This window comes from Anopheles moucheti, chromosome 2 (assembly GCF_943734755.1).
Source record: "Anopheles moucheti chromosome 2, idAnoMoucSN_F20_07, whole genome shotgun sequence".
Lineage (NCBI taxonomy): Eukaryota > Metazoa > Arthropoda > Insecta > Diptera > Culicidae > Anopheles > Anopheles moucheti.
The window spans coordinates 74,878,473-74,895,569 of NC_069140.1; the positions used below are offsets into that span (position 1 = coordinate 74,878,473).

Genomic DNA, 17,097 nt, shown 5'->3' on the forward strand with positions numbered 1-17,097 from the left:
CTCAACCGCAATTTAAACCGTAATCCTAAATCGAAAATCATCGCTTGGAGCAAACGGATTTGAAATAACATCGCCTGTCGTACACATCTGCTGTCAGCTGGTAACATCGCACTTGACATCTATAGATTATGTAAATAGAAGAATTTTGCACTTACCTGCAGAGCGGCTCAGAACGAGCAAAAGAATAGCAGGTTTTCCATCGTTTCACATTTGAGGCCTCCCTTCCCAATCAACTGTACGATTTCCGCTAAAAAACGATGGCCTCGCTGTTGAAAATTTCAGCTGGCTTGCGGGCGTACAGCCGCTGTCATCAGCTACTGCTGCGGGTAAGAACATTCTCATATATAATCGACGCTGAGGAACAGTTTCCGGGTGTTGACTAATAGTGATGCAATTAAAATTGCGTATTTATTAAACCCATCAGCGAGTATTTGCGCGATCGAAAACTAACTGGAAGAGTGTATAAATAACCTGTTGTGATTCATTTCAGCGCAACAAAGTTTCGAATGCTGCCGAATTCCGTGCCGCTCTGGTCAATGTTCCACCGACGGAGGTTACAACTCTCGGCAGTGGACTGCGTGTGGCTAGCGAAGACTCTGGTTCACAGACGGCCACCGTTGGTCTGTGGATTGATGCTGGCTCACGGTACGAGGATAACAGCAACAATGGCGTGGCACACTTCCTGGAACACATGGCGTTCAAGGGTACGGCTAAACGTTCTCAGACCGATCTGGAACTGGAGGTGGAAAACATGGGTGCCCACCTAAATGCATACACATCCCGCGAACAGACAGTGTTCTATGCCAAATGCCTTTCCAAGGATCTGTCGAATGCCGTCGAGATTTTGTCCGACATTATTCAGAACTCGAAGCTCGGCGAAGCGGAGATCGAACGCGAACGTGGAGTAATCCTGCGGGAGATGCAGGAGGTCGAAAGCAACCTTCAAGAGGTAGTGTTTGATCATCTGCACGCGACCGCATATCAGGCCACACCTCTCGGCAACACCATCCTGGGACCGACCAAGAACATCCAATCCATCGGCAAGTCGGACCTGCAGCAATACATCGATTCGCACTACAAGGCACCACGTATCGTGCTGGCTGCGGCCGGTGGAGTTCGCCACGATGAGCTGGTGCGGTTGGCCGAACAGAGCCTGGGCAAGGTGAGCTCCGCCGTAGATACCAAGGCAGCAGCATTGGCTCCGTGCCGCTTTACTGGATCGGAAGTGCGTGTGCGCGATGATTCCCTACCGCTCGCTCATGTTGCGATCGCAGTCGAGGGTTGCGGATGGACCGATCAGGACAATGTGCCACTGATGGTGGCCAACACGCTGATTGGCGCGTGGGATCGCTCGCAGGGTGGCGGTGCTAACAATGCATCCAAGTTGGCCGTTGCCTCGGCAACTGATGGGCTGTGCCATAGCTTCCAGTCATTCAACACCTGCTACAAGGATACCGGTCTGTGGGGCATATATTTCGTGTGTGATCCGCTCAAGTGCGAAGACATGCTGTTCAATGTGCAGAACGAATGGATGCGCCTCTGCACGATGGTAACGGAAGGAGAAGTCGAACGGGCCAAGAACTTGCTGAAGACGAACATGCTGTTGCAGCTGGACGGCACTACGCCTATCTGTGAGGATATTGGCCGCCAAATGCTTTGCTACAATCGCCGCATTCCACTGCACGAGCTGGAGCAAAGAATTGAGGTAAATGATTCTTGTGAATCGTAATTTAGGAATGTTCACGGTATAATTAACATTCTTTCTTCATTCTTATCGGCCTCACAGAGCGTTACTGCCCAGAATGTGCGTGATGTAGCCATGAAGTACATTTTCGACCGTTGCCCAGCTGTTGCTGCCGTCGGACCGGTTGAAAACCTGCCTGATTATATGCGCATCCGTTCTTCCATGTATTGGACCCGCCTGTAGGATGATTTCGTGAAATCAATCCACCACATTTGGCGATATATGGAACAAAAACCAAACGTCAACAAAATGTGGTGTTCAACACCGCAATCCGGTTGGAAAATGTTTTCCACAGCGTCCAAATATCAGCCGTACTAGAATGTTTTCAATTCGTTCCTTTGATTGTACAGATAGCCCAAACGAAAAACCACTAAATTAAACATTGGATAAACGAAAATCTTAATTAGTTTCATTTTTTAACGTACTAAACATGCCGATTAAGGAATCTCAAATAAGACATGGTAGTATCTCGCTATGGTTTCCCAGAACGGGCTCTACCGTTTTGGATAATTGGCTGGTTCTTGAATTTCGCAACCAAACAGCTCCAAACATCGCATTCCGACGACAGGTGCAAAATAACATCGTCTATTACGCAAAACAGCTGTCAGCTGGTAACATCGCAGATGACAGCTAGAACACAAATAGAGAAATGTTTACAGTGTTTACAAAATAGCCCCAAAAATGACCTTCGAAGACCAACTAATTGCAAAAGTTCGAGCAAATGAGGTCCTGTACAATGTGAAAAATGTGAACTACAGACGAAAAAACGACAAGGAACGACTCTGGCAGCAGATCGCGTATGAACTAGACAGCTCAGGTAAAATATCCTTCCTGTGTTCCGTAAGTTTGTGTTCACTTGTGCAACTTGCAACATGCTAAAGCTTTGTGGCCGAATTTTGTTGCAACATTGCCAAAACATCATGACCGTCGCTCTGGTAACACTCGTTTGCTTTTAGTGGAAGTATGCAAACGTCGGTGGAAGAGTTTGCGGGACAAATTCATCAAGCTGAGCCGAGTGGAACAATCCGCAAGAGGAACATCGGATGAAGAGCAACCTAAGAAATGGCAATACTTCGACAGCTTGACATTTCTCCAGGGCTATAACAAAGCCTCACTGTACGTAATCCAATCAAGCCGTTTAGTTACTTTCGTATTCCCGACATTCTGCTAATTTGTGTGCTTTCCATTGTAGTTCTACAAACAACTTCCTGGACAATGTGTATCTCTCTGAGGAAAGATATGTCGACATCAAGTGTGAGCATCCGCTAACGCGACAGTTCGTGCGCGATGATGCCACCGTAACGGTCGCTGTAGATTGTGGTTCGGGAATAGTGTCAAGCGAACGATTCGCACCAGCCGATGCCCGTAATCTTGCGACAGTAGCACACGAGCTGGCCAGCGGTACTGGCAGTGGTAGTCGAAAGCGTCAGCTAGATCTCATCGAATCGGAATGCATCAAAATCATACGGTCGGCAGCAGAAGCTATGCAAATTGAAGCAAATTCTCACATTCGCCGTAGCAGCACGCAATTGCTGTTTGAAGCATTGGCACTGCGAATCGACGAAGCGAATCTACCGGCCAGCCGACTGAATGCCATCCAAACCGCCGTCACCAATCTGGTGTATTCATCCTTATGAACGGCCCGCGGGACGGTAAAGAAACGGAGATCCGTTTACGTACTTTAAAATCGGACAGGTTCACTGAAAGTAGTAACGCTCCGTACGCAATACAAGACAAAGCTGCAATATGATGCACATGTTTCGAAAGCAAACATGCATTAATTAATTTATATTACATAAATGGGTCTTAAGAACGAAAGAGTTGCTTTGGAGGAGGTGGAAAAGCGATTTCTTTCCAACCCGAAGCACTGAATCAAAAATGCTCTCTCTTGCTGGCTATCGCATATGCGGTGAAACGAATTAGTGTAGAATAATTTTAGTATGTTATGTTATGTATTAGCAATACACACGCTCATGATAGAATGCTCAACCCATCGTTTCAGCCTATTGTTTTCAGCCGATGTAAGTGTAGCGAAAACGGAAAACGATGTTCGAACAAAGCTTCGGTGCAGCGCTTATACCTTACTTACTTATTCGCTATTCGAATACCACGGAAGCAACCAGGTACAACTGTCTACAAGATATAACGATTACAAAGGGCAAAAATAAAACGTATGTTGTTTGCTTTTAAACTTCGTCCGTCTGTATGATTGATTTCTTTCCCATCTTTCTCGCTGCAATCATGGCATAAACGTGCACGTTCGGTTAGCTTTGTTATTGATCTGTATAGCCCAATCGGTAAACTTTATTCTCACAATCCTCAGTTTTTTGCTCTTGCCTGCAGAAGCTGAGCGTATCGAAGTTTAAAAATTTCCCAAAATCGTAGCTGATACTACCGCCAGTCCACGTTCCCGTTCATAGACGGAACGAAACCGACCCCCTTTTGTTTTGCATACATATTGTTTTGAGAAGTAATCATGATCGTGATCATGGTTCATGAATGATCCATGATCCATGAATGCTCAGATTGTTACCTTATACACAAGCGTGGTGCGCTGTTTTAGTACTCTGCTCCGTAGTAGCGTGTGTTAAGTGTATTGTAATTTGTACTCAACCCGTTCTTGGGTTGTTTTTCTTTACCCTTTTGCGTGTGCGAGCTTTTTTTTATTTTTTACTAGCTGTGTAGTACATTCAGTAGTATTAGCTGGTTTATTCGACAAATGCATTTGAAAGAGTTGATTAGTTTTTGATGTTTTCGTTTGCATTTGTGTGTGTGTGTGTGGGTATATTTTTTTGTTTGCTTTTAATTACCCTGCATACAACAGCTTCGTACAGTAATTTGTGTAGCACAGATTTGATTTATCTTTACATAGTCATTCATATTGGGTACTTCCCATCGTTACATGCTGATTCCGAGATCCAGCAAAATAACAAAAGTCCTAACGATCAACATAATCCACGCCGTGCCTTTAAAACGCACACAATACATAAACGAACCATTCTTCCCTTTTTTAAATCTCTTCCACTTCTTAAAACAACACATAATAACGCGCATTGGCAGCCAAAAAACAAAACACAAAACAAACACTTGTTCCCTGATACCATCTCCACAGAACTCACCACATTTCGTTCGTGCGTTCAAAGCATTTCGTCGGGCTTTACTAGAATCGTTTATCACTCGCAGCATAGAGGCGCTAAACCATCCAAAATACTTCATTATCATTATCAAATCTAGCTATAGCTACAACTCGGGAAAGGAAATGATCATCTACCAGTTCGTTACCGATGCTGGGTCGCACAAATAAGTATGGCTGTGTGTATATCTGTGTAGATCATCCGTGGTATCCTTCTCTGCTCGGTTCTATCATAATCGAATATCACACAGAGACAAAGCTCGGCACATTCATTGAATTACCAAATCTCGCGCTAACTAAGTTTTTCGCCTTATGCTCTCCTTATCCTTTTAGTGTTCTTACGCGGCTCTGTCTGGGGAACATATGTGTAAAAAAAAGGACGCATAACGACGTAACTGAACACGCTCTCGATACCCATCAAACACGTTGCACTCAGTAATTCTTTGCAAGAGTGTTACACTTCAGTGTTTTTCCCCTCTCTTTATGAAAACGAGTGCATCTTGTTGCATATACTTATCTACAGCGCCACACAGATTGAGGGAGAGGAGGCAAACAAATTTTCGCGTATCGACACCATCGCGTACCCCTTTTTTTCAGTTAACCGGAACGCTCTAACAGTATATTGCATTTTTTTTTTCTTTTCTCAAACACGATAAATAGTTATAGGTACGGGAAGAAAAAACACGAGCATCAGAAAAAGAGTGCCGCTCTAACGCATCTAATCTATCTGTTCGCAATCGTAAATAACTGTCTAAGGTTTGTTGTTTAGCTCTTCTCGCGAAACCCCTTCACATAGGGTGATACTGTTGTGTGCGTCGTATTTGCAGAAAAAACGTGCAGATTTCGAAATACATTCTACGCTCTATCTAACTTAAAATGAAATGTAGTGCACAAGTGCGATTTTCACTTTAAAACTACCGTATCACCGTGTTGTGTAGATTTTTTGTTTTGCCAAATAACAATGCCCTTCTCTGATCACGTTTGATCGCATGCATCGATCTCTTTTTGTCCCGCATTTTGTAAGCAAGACCCGGCGCCGTACAATTGTAGAAAGCCCCTAGCTATCCTTTTGTTAAGTATTGTTCCACTATCTAGTAATTTGTATATATCTTCGTATGGATTCCAACGAATCTTTTGTCATTTCAGCGCACACCATCACGGACTAGTTGCTCGTTAAACACCATCGCTAAAATTTCGTTTCTTACTCACGGTCTTATCCCTACCCCGAGCCAGAGATGCGCAATCGTTCTAAAGTTCACATACAAAGACGAAAGGAACTGTACAGTCTGTGAGATAAATAAAACTCATCAAATCAAGCGACGAACGACGAAGTAAAATATGGTTTGCCTTATCATTCAAATCCTCAACGCAAACAGAACAATTTATCAGGGCGTTTAACTTTGATCTTCCATTCCCCGCACACGGTAAGATTGGTGTTACACTTCCCTCTTCTATTAGCGTGGCATTTTATTAGCCACATGTAGGTGCATTATACATTCTCTATCGAACAATATGTTCACAATCTGTCTCATAGAATGTAACAGATGCTTACCTACTTCTTATACATAAGACTTACCAGCGAAACGAAACGATCATACCAGTCGACAAACCTTACCTTCATCAAGCGCAGGTTTATAAACTCTATCTGATTCAAGCGCACCAAGCTCTCGCCGATCATCTCCTTCGCCTTATCGGTGCTGCTGTCCACGTGCTCCTGCAGGAAGCTTTGTATCATATCCTTAAACGTTTGCGGAAAGCAACAGATCACGGTGTACATTGCTTTGTACCAGTCACTCGTGTTATTCCAGTCGATCTTCTGACCGATCGTCATGTCCATCATCAGCTTTAGGAAGGATTGCAGTAGCTGCGAGACGAGCGATTCATTATTATTATGCAGCCGGACGACCTGGGCAAATGCCTCGATAAACTCGACACACTTCAGCTCCACCTCGGACGTGAACGAGGTTAGCCCAAGCTCGACTGAGGCGACAAGTTGCTTTAGGAAGTCGGGATGTAACGCTGGTACCTGCAAACGGAAATGCAACCGAATTAGTCTCTTTTCGCAATCTATGAATCGCTCGCAACTCGCTACTTACCACATGAGGCTTCGAATCGACAAAAGACGTAATAGTGATGTAGTACTGATAGCATAACTCCGGGTATCGGATCAAATCGGTCGTAATCAGCGGTACGATGTTCGTTAGTCCGAAGATACAAACGTCCGACGATTGTTGCTGCGTTTCCTCATCATTTGCCACACGGCTCGCACTGATCCCGTGAATAAGCTTCAAAATAAGAATCAAATCCTGCGGATCCCGCTCGTTGTTGGTGGGATCGAGCGAAATACGATTGCTGTTGTTCTTAACGTACACACCGATCACGTCCATACTGTACTGATGCAGCGCAGCCCGTACTTCCTTCACTTCCGCCGATCGTTCCAGTTCGTTCAACAGCTCCAGTACAAGCTCCAAAATAACCTAAGAATAGACAATGACCAGAAAGTCGAATAGTGATTAGTTTTCTGCTTAATGAAGCTTTAGTGAGGAGTCATTCTAGGCACGATTCGCAACGATTTATGAATCTTAAATCCTCATTCATGAATCTTTCTAAATCTAAATCTGAATGAGAATTCATTAATCTTTGGTGTAAAGATTCAGAATAATTCATTCAGATCAAAGATTCGTCCTGCTGAGTTCAGTACGTTGAACGCTTATGTTTGGTCTATAAAGACCCGAAACAATCGGTACTGTGAGTACATCAAGTTCAGTTTGAAGTCAAGTCTAATTAAATTCAGATTGGCTTGTGGCAATGAGTTTGGCATCACTGTGTTATGTTAAACCACTTGAACCATCACTACTTACCGTTTCATTCCTGTACACAGACATGAACGTGCTGAGCTGCTTACAGATAGGCTCAATTTCGTTGAACAGTATCAGGATCAGATTGTCAAACGCACCCTCCACGCAACCGATCGTTTCCTCCAGAACCTCGATCACCTTCTGCTTAAACTGTTCGCTCTGATGTAGATGTGCGTGCTGCTGCAGCGTAGTCTGCAACAAGTTAAACTTCTCCTTCGTCCCCTGCACAATGCGCATAATGTACTCGCTGCGTATTTCCTCCCCCTCTATACTGCCCCCGATCGTAACGAAGCCCCGAAGCAGCTTGCGCTTAACCGCCATCGGAAGCTCGAAGCCCTTCAAGTCGCATATCGATCGAAAGTATTCCGAGTTGAATATGGTTTGTGCACGGTAGCGGTTCCGTTGCAACGCAAGCAGCAGCTCGATCGTTTCCTCCATTACGGCCGGTTCCGCTCGAAGGTTTTGCGCGTTGAGGCAGATCTTATTCAGCAGATAGTTAATCACCCAAAGTGCACCGGCCGTACCGACGCCGAACGCGTTCGAGAAGATATGATTTGCGGACGGTTCGTAGGCGGACATTACGTAGGTACTGCACCAGTGCCGTAAAAACCACATCGTAGTGGCACTCAGCTCGGGACTTAGGAACTGATACATGCGCACCTCGATGGCGGTCTTTTCCAGCTCGCACAACCGAAATCCGGCCGCCATCAGCCGAATGACGGGGTCCACGTTCGATTCGGCATTCGGTATTTCCTGAATATCCTGGTTCGGCGAAGCTAACAGCTTCAAGCTGTTCGTCACATCCGTTGCACCCGACTCAACCTGTTGCTTGCTGAATGTTAAAATGGGCTCCGGGATCGTGGGCGTTTCACCGACCGATTCCATCGCAATCACGTGCCCGCTGATCAACAGCAGCCAGTGCAGATCTTCGAACAGGTTCTCTAAATTTACCCCATCGGAAATGGAAAGCGATTGCGAGGCGTGCAGCATATGCAGATGGGTGCCGAGCTTTCGCGTGCGATCTTCCAACAGTTTCGCCAACAAACCGAGGGAATGTTGCAGAATTTGTCGTCCGAAGAAACCCATAACGGTCAGCTGCTCCTTAAACCGCTCTCGATCCGATTCCTCCAGTTCGGTAATTTCATTCTCACCTCCTTCTCCGTCCCGGCCCGTTGCCCCGCGTATGCCCTGCGGTGGAGCCAGATGGCACTGGACGTACTTCTCGAACATTTGCATTATGTAGGGAAGTATCGGGTCGAACGGGTGGTTTCGTTTGTCGTCGAAAAACGACAACCATATGCCGAGCATATTGCTCAGCGCATCAACGTAGAGGGCTTCATCCGGTGCTACCGATTCTTCCGCTGCAGACTGTTCAAAAAATTTCATCGTCAGCGTGAAGCATTGCTGCATGGACGCATCCAAAAGGGAATTGGGCAACATCTTCAGCATGTCCGTGGGCAAAAACTGGAACAGTTTGCGAAGAATCAGCGAAAAACTGTACGCTTCCTTGTCTTTAATTTCGATGCTAAAATGGAACAGAGAATTGGGAAAGAATATGATCAACAATAGTCTCTATTAATCCGAGCGACTCCACTCTTTTAATTATAAAACCTAACTATTCTTACTTGGTCATTAACGATAGAAAGTGCGTCAAGTAGTTCGCCAGATAGGACATACTTTCGTCGATGTTTTCCGTTATGATAGGCCCTCGCAGGGTGGAAAGCTGCAAGATACACGTGAGCGCTTTCGGTTGCAAATCGTCTATTTCGCGCAGCTTCCAGTAAGTGTGAAAGAACACTTCCAACACTTTCGGATCAAAGATGACGCTCTTCCATTGGGCCTGCAGACGAAGTGGCGGAGCGTGCAGCGCCTTCGTTACCGTTTCCGACGTGTCAATAATGCTCTTGGACAGCGAGTGACGCACACGCACATTCCTCAGGTTGGGCAGCAGAAAGCCCCAGGTCAGTACAGTTTCCATCACAGTGAGCAACTGCTTGAAAAGGTACATCTGCATGCTGTTGGACGTATCGAAGCTATTCACGATGGCTACCATGGCCTGCAGTGTCATGCAGAACGTTTTCAGCAGATCCGAATCTTCGAACTGCTTCTTCGCTTTGAAGTGCTCTAGCGTATTCAGCCCGGTATCATCCGACCGAACGATGTTGCAGTATTCTTCCAAAATGGCCAACATAATGCTGCAGCTAAGAATCTGTTGCTTCAGCTCACCCGATGTCAGCATCTTCTTTGTTTCTTCCAAAATCTGACCTCGTTCCGCACCGTGATCTTCCAGGCTGGCGCGCTTGATCATGATGGCCACCACCTGCAGCAGCTTGTCGCGTATGAACACCGGCACATCCCGCTGGATGACGTAGTTTAGCAGATACTGACGCAATGAAGCCCGGTCCTGTTCGGCAATAAATTTCCACTCTCCCACGACCGTTTTCTTCAGCACATCGGCCGCTTCAAATAGTACTAAATCAACGGACGACTTTTCCAGGATCGTCTGACACAGCGCGTACGGGGTTTTCGTTTTTCTGAAGCTGGTAAAAATTTGCTCCGATTCCTGGCGCTGCTGGTTTGTGATGGAATTCGGCGGGGCCTATGACATGCACCAGCGGGGGAGGAGAAACAAAAAATGAAAACATGGAAAATTATTACTACGTACTACGCTAGCGGCTGTGGCTGGAAGAATCATAATGTAAACAGTCACTGGCTGAAAAGAGATGCAATCAAAACAAAGAAATGTTTGCTTGCGAAAACGCAAAGGATTCTTGGATTGGGATGTGCGCTGGGCGGAGCAAGCAAAACAACGAACTATCGATTTTCTTTGCGCCGAGCAGACCCCATAACAACACGCACCGCGCACGCATTCCAAGGTCCTCGGGTGTTCCTTTGTTTTTCATCTCCTCCTCTCCCTATCGACGATTACTCGAGGATTTCAATACACATTTTCCACCTACCATAATAATATGGGCCGCCGTTTCGAGATTCTTCAGATATGTTTCATCCATCGTTGCTGCAGTGATTTTCCACTTTGCATCAAGATTTGGGCGAGGATTCTATCATACGATACGATGGATTTGTGTGTGTATGTGTGTTCCTCCCGAAGATCCTCCCGCGATGGTTGGTCGTCGCCGAGACTTTTTGTTCATACAATTCACTCAGGCAAATTCCTTCACCACCGTGGCTATATCACTTTTTCACACACCTCGGGTACCTTCGTGGACGGTTGGAAACAGTAATCCAAAGCGCTTTTCAATCGTGCGTGACTTTTCACGCGAAATCAACAACGGAAAATAGCCTCGAAAAATTGTCTTCGGTCGATCACGACAAAGACGAAAAAACTGTGGTGCCTGCGTTCGTGTACGCACACCCCGAATTGCGCGACTGTTGCTTCGAAACCCCCACCCGGGAGTTTACGCGTTCCCGGACGATTGCGCTTTTTACTAGCAAATGAATGCTTCACGCAGCCTGCAGGAAGCCAATTCACATAGCAAATGTTTATATTTTCTCACTTCGTCACAGATTTCACCAACCGGCAGGTGTTGATTTTATCCAAAATGGGTTACGGAAAGGCTGCACCACAACCATTCGCGGTAGCAACATTGCGCCACGAAGTTTGACGTTTGAGCAACACAGCAACCAAACCTAAACAACACAGTAAACAGAGAAGTACAAGTGGAAGTTATTAACGAAATGAGTTGTGTGTACGAACAATTAGTGCTTTTTTATTCTAGACCATAATTAACTCATTTCCATTAAACGTTGTAGGTAGTACAGGAAAAAGTTTTTGAAGGATGTCGATGGATTTGCTCTCCACTGTCAAATAACCCTTGACCAGCCCGGTGACACACAGCGTTGCATTCAGCGCAAGGTTAATAGATCAAACATTCAGCAGCTGGTTGAGAATCACACGAAATCCTTTCAAAATACGGGAATGATTCGAGAATTTGAGAGCATAGTTTTATTTTTCCTACAATATTTTTGTTTCGTTCACAAATCCCACAAATGCATCTTCCACAGTTGCTCTATGAACAAAAAATTCAAGCTGGCGAAATGCCTATATACAGCTTGAGGAAGGGGCGAAAACACTGAAAAAACTCGATCAACAAACATACCCACGCGGTGTTTATGCAGTGATTTTGTGTAGTGATTTTGTGTAGTGTTTCGATAAAGTACTCATTTCCCCAGTGCAGTTATTACCTACGCGTTGAGTAATATGTCTTTGTAAAGTCTCTTGCTTAATCAGGCAAATCGGAATAGAACAAACTAGGATAAAAGACAGCAGAGTGCTCGTGATAGTGTGATACAAGTGCGGGTGTAGATCATAGAATGTTGGTGCCGTTCCAAGATAACCCTGCTCTGGACTTACGCCAAGCGAAACAATGGTAACCGTACCGCAGTGCCGGAAAAGAATAATAAAATGATATCGGTATGCATTTGAGTAACAATGTACGCTTTTCATTCAATAAAGAAGTTATTTTGATTTCACTTACTTTCAGATTGTAAAGGTGCTGCAGAAGATAGTGTATCGTTCAAAATGGAGAATATGCCGACGCATATGAATGTTTAAGAACCTAACAAGTGAGTATTAGCAAAAGGGAATCTTTCGATAATCCTAGTGTACAAAAGAAGAGTTATGTTAGGTTTAGGAACAGGAGAAGATCCAACGTTATTTTAATTTGATCTGTGTTTTTGTCGATTGGCGATCCCATGGTGCCTTGCCTCGGCGTTCGATCTAATACACCGCTGATAATCATCTCTGGTTCATATTTGAGTAGCTAGCGAACTAAGTACAGTATTCTTATGTTAACTTACTTGCTTTTCCGGCGCTACGTCCGCTTCGCGATCCTTACCGATCTGTGAAACGGCTTTCAATCGAGCGCCGAAAGTCAATCTATTATCCCGATCTTTTTCCGGGACGGATCAACTCCATCACCCCATCTTAGTTTCCATTCGTCTCATCAATCCATGCGATCGTCCTGTAGGGATTTTTCGTGTTGGGTTGTCCGTAGTCATTCTTATGCCGTGACCAGGCCATCAGAGTCTGACGAAACCATAGTAAGTTCAGCTCGTAGAGTTCTTGATTCTAGAGGGTCCATCTTTGTTCTTACAAACACATATAAATTTTAACAGTCTCAGCCTCTTTCGTCACAAGAGATATTTTGGGTAGAGAAGTTTCTTCAGGTTGTAGGAAGAAACATTGAAATATTGAATACTATTGTCTTTTGTGAAGATGCCGCTCTAGCACTAGGTTGAAGAGTAGACAAACTAGCACATCTCCTTGGTGTTGATCCACCATCACTTAGCATGTGACGTTGATGATTGTCATTGTTCAGCGAACAAGTGAACTGAATGGATGGTAGAAATTGTGATGGTGCTGAGACGGCCGCGGGAGAATAACAAAATAAGGTAGAGATCGAGCATATGGGTCATGGAATTAGAATGACGGTACATCCTCTTGGCACATAAAAGAGGATCTTCGGTACTTGCCGAAGTTTGACAAATTGTGAGGGCGATCAGACAACTGAACAACGCTCCAGATACGTTCCGAGAAGTCGTGGGCAATTTGTCTAATTAAGCCCAGATTCCTTCGAACGAACTAAACACGGAGTTGGTTTGAGGATTGGAGGCGAGAGCTTTGATCAACCAGAGAACTTACTTACTTACTTATCCGACGTTACAAACGCATCGCGATCTTAGCCTGCTGCAGGAGTCCTCTATCAATAAATCCTGTCCAGGGATCCAGTATCCCGGCCTATCTCAATTTCGGCCTACCGCGCCCCCTCTGTTTATCGGGACGACCTAAAAAGACTTCACGGGCTGGGTCGTCCGGTATCAATCTCATGACATGAACCACCGGAGCCTAACAACAACTAGATGCTCAAGAGATAACCAGATAATTGAGATTCGGTTGCTGAGCTGATGATCAAAGATACACTTCTCGGAACATAGGACGAGGGAATTTTGAGTGCAACAAGTAAAAAAATGATGAAGGATACCATTTAGAAAATAACAAACCAAACAATATTTGTTCTTTCATTGCATAAACGAAAAATACAAACACTCACGCGGTATGTAATGTTTCTACAAAGTTTTTATTTATTTTCATGCTCATATTCTTTTGTATTTTTAAATGCTTGATATCGATTTAATTGTGGTTGTGTGTGCAACATTCCATGAACGTGCTGCATCGTTCCCAACCCGCTCGTTTTTTTTTACACTGTAACATCCTGCATACTGTTTCATGCTGTTTCGGTTTCTCCATTTCCTATTCTTATTCACACGATTGCGTTATGTTTTGCACTAGTTAAAAACAACATCTATAGTTTTTGTTTACGGATCCATACCAAAAACCCCCGTATCATACCGCAATCAGAACCAGATCTAATTGTAAGAGTTCTCGCACGTACCGTGGATTACATGACATGCATCCCTTTGTATAACATTTTACTAACGAGCGCTGTTTGCGTGCACACGATCTCACGTCAGCAGCTGCGTTTTGCGCTGTACGATCGGCTCGACTGCTTGCCGCTAATAATTCAATGACTATTTCACAAACTTAATTTGGATTACAAAGGCTTACGGGATCGCCGAGGGGGGCACCTAAACTACATACAACTTTACAACTCTGCGAGACGAACTGTGGCCTAGCAAATACTGGAGGATGTCCTTGTAATTTCGCGACGAGTGAAGCCGAGAGTTCCAGTTTTTTTGTTTTGTTTACTACAATGAGGATATTGCATCGCCCCAGCACTTTAACTTGAGAATTAAACAACGGACACACGTACACACTCACACAGGCACATCCATACATACATTCACAATCACACACACACATACGTTCAAAAGGATAGTAGCATCCGTCACAACTTCCTCCAAAGCCCTATTAACCACCGCGCTATAAATATTGGCCTGCGAAACAGTCCAACTGCACTAAAGCAAACAAAAATAGAACAGGGAAAACTATTTAAAGGCAAGTTTTTAATTACAACAGAGAAACGGGAAAATGGTAAAACAAAAAACCTAAACAAAATAAATACAAGCTACAGGTGTTCTTGGTCTCTGGGCCGGATGTATCCCGTGTAGCGTTCGTAACCGAAGCATCATCAGTATAATAGTAAACTCAGTCTTTCGTATTTGCGCGCAACGTAACGGGATGATGGGTGTGTGTGTGGAGGGGGTGTTAAAGGGATACTGCACGCAGATCGAACACCGGTAACTTCGGAAAGGGACGGGGTTTTACGCTTTTTTTTTGCAACTCTCTACCTGCATACCGCGCAACGGTGTGTCTTAAGACCCGCTTTTCACTCTTTATCGCTCGCGTGTTACGCCTGCACGTTAAAGCCCATGTCTAGTAACAACAAACAGGATCCTTAATCAGTCTTTTCAATAATTATCCTTATCAAAAAATGGTACCCTTTAATAGTACTAGCATAAAGTTTTCTTATCCCGTCTTGCCTTTGCCTTTCTTTTTCTCTAGCTTCGTTTGATTTTGTGGTCGCGCCCCTTCGTTACGATATCATATACTAGCATTACATGATTATTAGTAGGCATTAAACATAGTTGCATGTGTGTGTGTGTATATTTATATGGCATTGTTTTTTTATGTTTCAATTGTTTTCCCATTTTTTTCGCTTCTTAATTTTTCTTCTTCATTTGTCAACTCTTTTTAGCATGTTACACCAAGCGTTTTACTACTGTTATGTACTACGTTACACTAGTTTTACAATTACGCTCAACTAACACCGTTCTCTAATATGATGCGATAAGAAAACCAAAACTGTTCCGTGTATTATACACATTTGTTTATCATTGTCACTACTATTACTGCGTCTATATCTATAGTTTGATTTGCTTGGTTTTTAGTTTTTGTTTTGTTCACTTTGACATCCAATCGGTAAGATATGGCTTCATTTGAAGAAAGAGCAAAAGAAATATCTACCTTTTTTTTTTACTGCAATCGGCAAAATGTGTGCCCCGTTGCGGCATCTAATACATTTAAATTCTAACGTACGTCTAACGTTCTAACGCACCCTTCCGGTAACTAACACTAATAGGAAAATATTTGATGAAGAACATTTCCACTTAGCGTAAACAATAGGTACAGCCTAATTAGGTTCATAGTCATATTGGTATAAATGGTATAAATTGTGTGCGCCTTGGCGCCCAAAACAGAGACACGAAACAACATAAAAATAAAATGCAGGAACCGTGTTTTAGCGTTACGCGTTCTTTTGCTTCATTCGTTTCACCTTCACTCCGCGCTCTACTAGCGTATAGGAATCATCATTAATTATAGGCACTCGATGGTAGAATCATGCTGCATTCTGGTGCAATCTTGTTTGCCAGATAGAAGCAAGCAACCGTACAATGGTGTTGCGGTTATGCGACTTTACAACTAAACATTACAAAGCTAATCAGTTAGTGACGAAAGGCCGCACGCACATTGCACCGTGCGCTCATGTATGTAAACCTAGGAAATAGTGTATATCAGCACTTAACGCAAACTAGAGCAAAATGTAGAACTAATAGTACATGTTTTGGTGATACCAACGTTCTCCGCAAATCGTTCTAATCGTTCATTTGTTTTTTTTTTCTTCTTTTTTTATTTTCAGGTAAGGAAAAGATGCATTTTAGTTTTAGTCTTCGTTTTAGATACCGCGAGCAGAGCTTAAGCAATACTCAAACCCGTACCGCTGGAGGTTGTAGTGCGAAGATTACTACCAAGTTTAAGAAACGATGGTGTACAGACTTTAGAGCCCGGATAGATTTATGATCTTTAATTGTTTTTTTTTTGCTCCTCCTTTCACGCATGCAACTTATCAAAAAGGACGTTTGGAAAAGGAAAGCAATTAGGGATTTAAGGGTAAACTACTACTCTCCACAGTTGCGTATAGGATTGGCAGAGAGGCGATTCCTTATGCAAGTGTAGTATAAAGAAACAACTCATCTAAGATGTTGCAAACCTAGCTAACATAACAAAAGGCAGCGAAAAGGGATTAGCGTCCTTTCGATGCTTCTTCTATTGCACTTCCATTTGTGAGCCTAGCGTTCGAAGAAAAGCGCACACTTTCGACATAGACGTACAGACGCATCATCTGTGGTTAAGAGTTCATTTACACTTGAGACCAGTATCGAATGTCTGGTTGATTTTTTTTTTCGTGTGTTTTTGGTTGGTGGGTGGGTAGTTGGTTTTGATGATGAGTACTCATTTCAGTCTATAGATTCTCGATTATTTATTTAATCAACGAAGAGAATGCTTACGAAGTTAGGGAGAGAGAGATTCTGTTTCGAATGAATTGATGGTGTTTCTGCAAGCGTTACTTACGTATGCTGCACTTCTAAACGGTGCACTAATT

At 43.9% G+C, this 17,097-nt stretch overlaps 3 protein-coding genes across 3 annotated transcripts; 2 read left to right on the forward strand and 1 right to left on the reverse strand.

The window, feature by feature from the left end:
* The first annotated feature begins 146 nt into the window (after positions 1-146).
* LOC128310095 (mitochondrial-processing peptidase subunit beta) lies at positions 147-2,132 on the forward strand. The gene is made up of 3 exons (XM_053046646.1): positions 147-326; positions 491-1,705; positions 1,787-2,132. Exons 1-3 carry the CDS (start codon positions 258-260, stop codon positions 1,925-1,927), a joined length of 1,425 nt encoding a protein of 474 aa, XP_052902606.1. The 5' UTR covers positions 147-257; the 3' UTR covers positions 1,928-2,132.
* Positions 2,133-2,416: 284 nt separating this feature from the next.
* Positions 2,417-3,898, forward strand: LOC128297747 (uncharacterized). Its single transcript, XM_053033439.1, has 3 exons — positions 2,417-2,561; positions 2,701-2,860; positions 2,937-3,898. The coding sequence occupies exons 1-3, from the start codon at positions 2,426-2,428 to the stop codon at positions 3,379-3,381; spliced, it is 741 nt and encodes a 246-aa protein (XP_052889399.1). The 5' UTR covers positions 2,417-2,425; the 3' UTR covers positions 3,382-3,898.
* A 120-nt stretch (positions 3,899-4,018) lies between these two features.
* Positions 4,019-11,259, reverse strand: LOC128297236 (exportin-4-like). The gene is made up of 5 exons (XM_053032845.1): positions 10,696-11,259; positions 9,361-10,334; positions 7,739-9,260; positions 6,974-7,354; positions 4,019-6,903 (listed from the first exon to the last, which is right to left on the reverse strand). The coding sequence occupies exons 1-5, from the start codon at positions 10,744-10,746 to the stop codon at positions 6,430-6,432; spliced, it is 3,402 nt and encodes a 1,133-aa protein (XP_052888805.1). The 5' UTR covers positions 10,747-11,259; the 3' UTR covers positions 4,019-6,429.
* Positions 11,260-17,097: the final 5,838 nt, after the last annotated feature.

What these genes read in the sequence shown, in the direction of transcription:
- LOC128297747 (XM_053033439.1), top strand. Translation starts at nt 2,426, where the DNA reads ATGACCTTCGAAGACCAACTAATTGCAAAAGTTCGAGCAAATGAGGTC. An exon ending in GTATGAACTAGACAGCTCAG is followed by an intron (nt 2,562 to 2,700) that starts GTAAAATATCCT and finishes GTTTGCTTTTAG; the next exon opens with TGGAAGTATGCAAACGTCGG. An exon ending in GGCTATAACAAAGCCTCACT is followed by an intron (nt 2,861 to 2,936) that starts GTACGTAATCCA and finishes TTTCCATTGTAG; the next exon opens with TTCTACAAACAACTTCCTGG.
- LOC128310095 (XM_053046646.1), top strand. Translation starts at nt 258, where the DNA reads ATGGCCTCGCTGTTGAAAATTTCAGCTGGCTTGCGGGCGTACAGCCGC. An exon ending in GTCATCAGCTACTGCTGCGG is followed by an intron (nt 327 to 490) that starts GTAAGAACATTC and finishes GATTCATTTCAG; the next exon opens with CGCAACAAAGTTTCGAATGC. An exon ending in AGCTGGAGCAAAGAATTGAG is followed by an intron (nt 1,706 to 1,786) that starts GTAAATGATTCT and finishes TCGGCCTCACAG; the next exon opens with AGCGTTACTGCCCAGAATGT.
- LOC128297236 (XM_053032845.1), bottom strand. Translation starts at nt 10,746, where the DNA reads ATGGATGAAACATATCTGAAGAATCTCGAAACGGCGGCCCATATTATT. An exon ending in TTTCTATCGTTAATGACCAA is followed by an intron (nt 9,261 to 9,360) that starts GTAAGAATAGTT and finishes GTTCCATTTTAG; the next exon opens with CATCGAAATTAAAGACAAGG. An exon ending in TCGATTCGAAGCCTCATGTG is followed by an intron (nt 6,904 to 6,973) that starts GTAAGTAGCGAG and finishes TTCCGTTTGCAG; the next exon opens with GTACCAGCGTTACATCCCGA.